We start from the raw sequence: 6,946 nt of genomic DNA, 5'->3' as shown, positions 1-6,946 counted from the left end.
AAGAAGAAGGTATGTTGATTTGCTCATATTGATCCATTCGTCAATCCAGTCTGCCAGTCCATCAGTACACTATTTGTTTCTGATAAATAGCTGAAGAACGTTTCGGCCTATAGAAGTCAAACTTCACAGAATGATTTCCTTTGGTAAGTAGTTCAACCTAATTAGTTTGGAGTTAGTAGGTCAGTGTTGAAGTGGAAACCACAAACGGTTTCACTGGTCTAAGGTCAGTGATGAAAAGTCACACAGACGTACATGTATAGAGTTGGTTTGACTTGCGGTTTTCAAACTTTGTATGATGATTCTCAGTGGTCAGTAGATGTCTTGAATTGTTTTAGGGCCAAGGTCACCGACTTTGAATCACTTGCTCCTCACCACTGTTGGTTCAAAACCTAACTGGTTGTGTAGAATTCTGTAGCTTGAGCAGTCACCAAACTTAGGGGGAATGTCTGTATTTCTACCCAATACAGTTCAATACAAAACAGTACAGTAAGTCTCACTTTTCATGACATGGTATTATATATTTACATCCATGTTTATAAACATTGTGAAAACATTTTATGAAGAAATATGAGAGACTACATGTAAAAACATAGGAACAACAAAATCCTAAGATTTTTATGTTTAGATGGCAGTGTTACATAACTATTAAAAGGTATCCTTTTTCAAAGGAATGACCATTTGGTATATGACTTTAAATGGTTTTGTATGATCTACAAAAGATGTAATAATAAGCACTAAAAGTTATCACACAGTATAATTTAAATTAATCTTCAAGAGTAGCTGGGAGTCAGTACAACCTACTTAACTATCTGACTGCAGTTATTTAACAATATATTAACCTGCTTTATTTTTTATGCCTATCGGATCTTAACCCAGCCCAATTATATTAATATACACATGGAGACTATACCAAGTTCGGTTTAATTTATACAATGGTAAAATACAGAATTTTCTGTAATACAAGCTTCCTTGTTAGACCCCTACTGGTTGAAAACCAGTTCCAGGAACTATAGGATTACGCTTTTCCATCCATCCGTCCGTCTGTTAGTCCACATTCGTCTCTGGTCCATAACGCATGTAAAGTGCAGTTTTGCAACAAAAAGTTGAAAAAAAAATCTCCAAGGCCATAACAACATTTAGGGTCGGGTAAAATTTAGGGTAGGTAGGGATACCGGAAACAAACAAATTTTTTACGCCTATTGAGACGATACTGATCATGTTTATTCCATTACTCTGTCATCCATCAATGTATTTTAATATTTCTTAGCACAAAATGTTCCCCATAATGAGACCACTTGTCATCCGCAATATCCAGACCCCTAGCTTTAAAGATCAAGGTCACTTTGATTTCAAAAGTCAACATTAACCATTTCCTGTCTAGACTGTGTAATATTTTAGTTATCTTTTCTTGTCCTGTCTGCAGCTCTTTTTGCTCACCAGAGCACAAAGTGCTCAAGTGAGCTAATGTGATTAACATGTGTCCGGCATACTGCGTCGTCTGTCGGCAACGGTTGACGGTTAACACTCTATAGGTCAAAATATTGCCCAAATCGTAATAAACTTCGTCAGAAAGTTACCCTCAATAAAACCTCGAACGAGTTCATTACTGGGTCATCTGGGGTCAAAAACTAGATCACTAGGTTTATTAATAGGAAAACCTTGTTAACACTGAAGACAGTAGAGGCCGCATTTTCTACCTCATCTTCATAAAACTTTGTCAGAATGTCTTTATGAAATGTTTTTATAAAATCTAGGTCATTTTGAAACTGGGTCACCTGAGGTCTTAAACTAGATCACTCGGTCCAATCATTGAAAAACCGCGTTAACACTCTAGAGGCAACATTTTCAATTTGATTATCATAAATCGTTATCAGACTATTTGTCTCCATGAAATATAGAATAAATTTTATGTATGTCCATCAGTCTGTAAATTGTGCCCACGCAATTATCTTCTTAACCACAACAATTATCAACCTCATTAAGGTTGATCTTGGAATATTTTCATGAAACTTGCGTCAATCGTTTATCTCATCAAGACAACATGCAGATACACAACCCAGATCACTAGGGCCTAGGTCAAAGTCAAACTTGAAGGTCAAACATCTTAAATTTGTGTCTGCTCCGTACCTTCTAAACCACCGGGAAGACTTTCATAAAATTAGCATCAATTATTTCATCAAGATAACTTGCAGAACACACATGCCGTACTACTAGGTCCAAGGTTAAGATCTCACTTTTGGGTCAAAGGTCAAATGGCTTCTTTAAAAAAACTTTATGTCCACTTCATATATCGCCGTAACCGATTGGAATATGTTCATAAAACAAGCATCAGATGTTTACCCCATAATGACCACATAGAGAACACATGACCCGGATCACTAACTCCCAGGGTCAAGATGACCTTTACAGGTCGAAGATCAAACAGTTTACATTTGTGTCAGTCACATATCTCTTAACCACTGGAAGGATTTGATAAAATTCGTACCAATTTTGCCCTCTTACAGCACATAGTATAGGTCAGAGGTCAAGATCACACTTTGAAGGTCAAATGCCATGGTCATATTTTACTTGCTCCTTTTAAAAAGACGTCTGGGTGTATTAATCGCCTTAAATGACCTCTGTAGTTGTGTGAAGCTTGACATGATTTATTGTGGTTGACAGCTGTGCTCATGTTGAAAACTTCGGATTTGTTTCAAAATTTGGTTAAAAACTGAAGGTTTCCCATACCCTTAATGTTAAAAGTACTTTCCCTTGCGTCAGATATTTTCTTTGATAATGAATAAATTATAAAATATTTCATGCAGTTTGATAAAACAATACTTCTTGATTAAAAATCTTGTTCTTTACCCCATTTAGAGACGTTTCCTTTTTTGGCCATTTAAGGGCAAAAGTGAACCTACTACTTCAGTGATCAAAAAGCGATCTATGCTTTATTGACATCTAGCTAGTGTTGCAACTACGTCGTATTTATACATTTTAGGAGATTTAACTTTGTTAACTGTGTCAGAGAAGTCTAGTTTTTTTCCGGATATGACTCAACTGGCAGAGTTTACTAAATGATTAACACTTGAAAGTAAATTTTAGTTTACTTATAAGTCTAGTAATGAGAATGTAACTCACAATAAGTAATACATTAGGATTTATGTAGCTGAACATCTTTATGTGACAGGAGGCGATGTTTGCATTCAACAATGACATTAAAGTCGTTTTAGTTGATGTGTTTCAAATATAAGATCAGTATGGATGTGAACGTTATTGTGATAAAGTGTCAGATTTTAGTCTTTATCATCTTTTCACAGGAACCGTATGTTAAGGCTGTACGAGATAATCACGATTGCCACGTGTCTTGGACATGTGTGAACTGGTGCGACCAGAATCTTTCATACATTCCGAAACTACCTGAAAACACAGAATGCCTGATTTTTGAATATAATATGTTACCAAATGTTACGCAAGGAACATTCAGTAACGTGAGTAAACCTGAGAATATGTTGCAATTATATCTTTGGCATAATGGCATCACCTTTCTGTCAGAAGATGCATTCGCTGGGTTTGCCCATTTGGAGTACTTGGATTTATCTAGAAATAAAGTTCAGAATGATGACATTATGCTACTTCTCGGGAGTACCGCCTCAAACAGTCATCTAAAAACCTTAAAGTTAAACTCGATGATGAATTTGTTGATTCAAGAGGATACGTTTTCACTGATGAATGAAACCCAGCTTACTGCTATTCATCTTAGGGGCAACAATATAAGAAACTTTTCTAAGAGCATATTGCAAAGGATGCTTAACATCAGGACACTTGTCCTTGATTTTAATCTAATACAGGATTGGGAATTTCCGGAAATGGTGAATCTGTATGAACTTACAATGAACAGTAATAGGCTTTACCGTGTTCCAAATTTCTGTTCGACGCACACAGACTCATTGCCTTTAGTGCCTAACCTAGGTCATTTAGAACTCGATTTTAACAGAATTTCAAGTATCACCAACAATACGTTTCAGTGTTTAAGAAATCTTACACATTTTAGTATAGAAGGAAATTTTTTGTCACTGATTCCAAACGGTGTTCTGTCACGAACCCCTAATATTATCTTTTTCAATGCAAACCAAAACAATGCACATAAAGCACACATTGAGCCTAGGGCATTTGTATCACAGACGTTACAAACTCTTGACATCGGGTTTGACGGTGCCGCCCATTTGATATTCATTTCTGTTTCAGAAACATTTAAGCATTTACCTAACCTAACAACATTAGAAATTGATTATATCAATATGTTTAGTTTGTCAGATACATCTTTGTCAAAACTCCTTTCGCCTCTGACAAATTTGAGATACTTTAAATGTTATAACTGTCGGATTGCACATGATCCACTAATCTTTCTTGAAAACAAACACTATTTAACCAAAATAAATCTAGAACTGAATGAGATTAAAACAATTAGCAGTGACACGTTTAGAAATAACCCTTCTTTAAAACAATTATATTTAAGTGAGAACAAAATTGGGCACATGAAGCAATCAAGAGAGTTCTTAAATAGTTTAGAGGTTGTAGATCTTTCAAGGAATCCTTTTGAGTGTGACTGCGAGTTGCAATGGTTAATATCATGGTTTCAGAGTAATCATCATACAAGGATTTCTAATCCTAACAAATACATATGTTCTTCTCCATCAAAATTGGCAGGGAAGCGAGTGGCAAATATCAAATTTAGCTACAGACAATGTCACCCATTTAGTACTGTGGAATGGTTCTGTATGATAGGTGGACCAGTTATTATTGTAATAGTAATTACGTCCGTTGTCATATATCGCAATAGATGGAATATAAAGCATTACATATATCTTATGAGAAAAAGGCGGAACTATATACAAGTGGAAGGAGATATTTACGCGTATGACGCATTTGTTGCATATAACCAAGACGACTCATTGTGGATTCGGGAACATCTTATTCCAGCCTTGGAAGAAGAACACAATTTGAAACTATGTATACATGAGAGAGACTTCCAGATTGGTGCTTTCATCAATGATAACATTGTAAACTGTATTGGTGAAAGTAAAAAGATTATATTGGTCATGTCTAATGCATTTGCCACAAGCGGATGGTGTATGTTTGAGTTGAAAGTTGCCATCTCAAAACATATTGAAGACGGGACAAAAGTCATTGTTATTATACTAGAGAAAATACAAAACCGAAACATGAGTAAGTCGCTTAAAGTTCTTATAGAAACAACGACCTATATCGAATGGACTGAAGATCATGCTGGACAAGATCTTTTCTGGATCAAGTTAAAAGACGCAGTGGGAATATAGAAACTAGAGAGAAAACTTCCATTTATTTTTGGAAGTGTCAAGGCCAAAGAAGTGTCAGGGCCATAGAAGTGTCAAGATCATAGAATGGCAAAATGAAATTCTGTTATATTAGAACCAATACATATAATGTTATAGTGTATTATGTAGGTATAATTCACATTAAACAATTCCTGTATAATACAATGTTAACCTGCAGATCTTTAGTCAGTATGTATGTCCGATCCTTATGTAGACATTGACATATTTGGTAATAGATTAATTGCCCAAAATAGCGCACACTCAGATCTGCAGAATAGAGTTAAGTCCGAGCCAATCCTGTTTAATGATATGTGTGAGACTAGTAGGGTAGAATTTTATAGACACTTGAATGAGTTCAGAAAGAATCCGAGCGATGATAGTAAAAGAAAAATGGTAGAAGCTAGAAGTATATATAAGAAAAATGTTCGAGCATTCAATTTTCAGAAAGATAAGATACGAACGGAAAAGTTAATTTCTGCACGTTTCAAAAATGCAAAGCTTTATTGGAAAATGTTAAAGGAGAGCAGTAGTATAAAGAGTCCAAAAGGGATTTCTTTAGATAGTTTTACACGCTATTTTAAAGCATTAAATAATCCAGATGACAGATTTTTTCAAGCTGATGAAGATGTTGTTAAATTTAACTCCAATATAATAGACTCTGAGTTAAAAATAATGTTTGAGGAACTGGAATTGCCTTTCACTATGAAAGATGTATTAAGGGGTATTTCGGAACTCAACATGGGCCGGAGCGCAGGATCTGATTGCATGCTAAATGAGTTTTTGGTATATGGAAATAATCCAGATGACAGATTTTTTCAAGCTGATGAAGATGTTGTTAAATTTAACTCCAATATAATAGACTCTGAGTTAAAAATAATGTTTGAGGAACTGGAATTGCCTTTCACTATGAAAGATGTATTAAGGGGTATTTCGGAACTCGACATGGGCCGGAGCGCAGGATCTGATTGCATGCTAAATGAGTTTTTGGTATATGGAAAGGATGTTTTAGCAACCTATCTTTTAAAGTTGTTTAATAAGTTATTGCAAACTGGTTATTTTCCGGTTGAATGGTGTGAAGGGTACATAATCCCGATTCATAAAAATGGCAGTATATCTGATGTTTCTAACTTTAGAGGAATTACTTTGTTAAGTGTTATAGGTAAACTATTTACCAGAATTATTAATACAAGGCTTACACAATGGGCTGAAAATTATTACATATATGTTGAAGCCCAAGCCGGATTCAGGGCCAAGATGAGCTTAACTGATAATATTTTTGTTTTACATTGTATTATAAACCATGTAATTAACCAAAATAAACAACTGTTCTGCTTATTTGTTGATTATTCTAAGGCGTTTGATTATTTAGTACGACCCAATATTTGGTACAAGTTGTATAAGCCAGGTATAAGAGGAAAGCTTTTTGAGGTAATCAAATCTATGTATCGTCAAGTTCGTTCTAGAGTTAAGCTAAACAATGAAACTGGTGACATTTTTGAGAGTTTTCTTGGCGTGAGACAAGGCGAATGTCTCAGTCCTTTTATCTTTGCTATGTACCTTAATGATTTAAAAGAAGAACTGTATATTAAAGGTGCAGATGGAATAGATCT

The 6,946-nt window shown here is 35.1% G+C and overlaps 1 protein-coding gene across 1 annotated transcript; it reads left to right on the top strand.

Moving 5' to 3' along the window:
• The first annotated feature begins 14 nt into the window (after nucleotides 1-14).
• LOC128555801 (toll-like receptor 2) lies at nucleotides 15-5,318 on the top strand. The gene has a single exon (XM_053539376.1). It carries the CDS (start codon nucleotides 3,216-3,218, stop codon nucleotides 5,316-5,318), a length of 2,103 nt encoding a protein of 700 aa, XP_053395351.1. The 5' UTR covers nucleotides 15-3,215.
• Nucleotides 5,319-6,946: the final 1,628 nt, after the last annotated feature.

Source organism: Mercenaria mercenaria, chromosome 3 (assembly GCF_021730395.1).
Source record: "Mercenaria mercenaria strain notata chromosome 3, MADL_Memer_1, whole genome shotgun sequence".
In the NCBI taxonomy this organism is placed as follows: domain Eukaryota; kingdom Metazoa; phylum Mollusca; class Bivalvia; order Venerida; family Veneridae; genus Mercenaria; species Mercenaria mercenaria.
This window is presented reverse-complemented; position numbering and strand designations above follow the sequence as displayed.

What these genes read in the sequence shown, in the direction of transcription:
- LOC128555801 (XM_053539376.1), top strand. Translation starts at nt 3,216, where the DNA reads ATGTGTTTCAAATATAAGATCAGTATGGATGTGAACGTTATTGTGATA.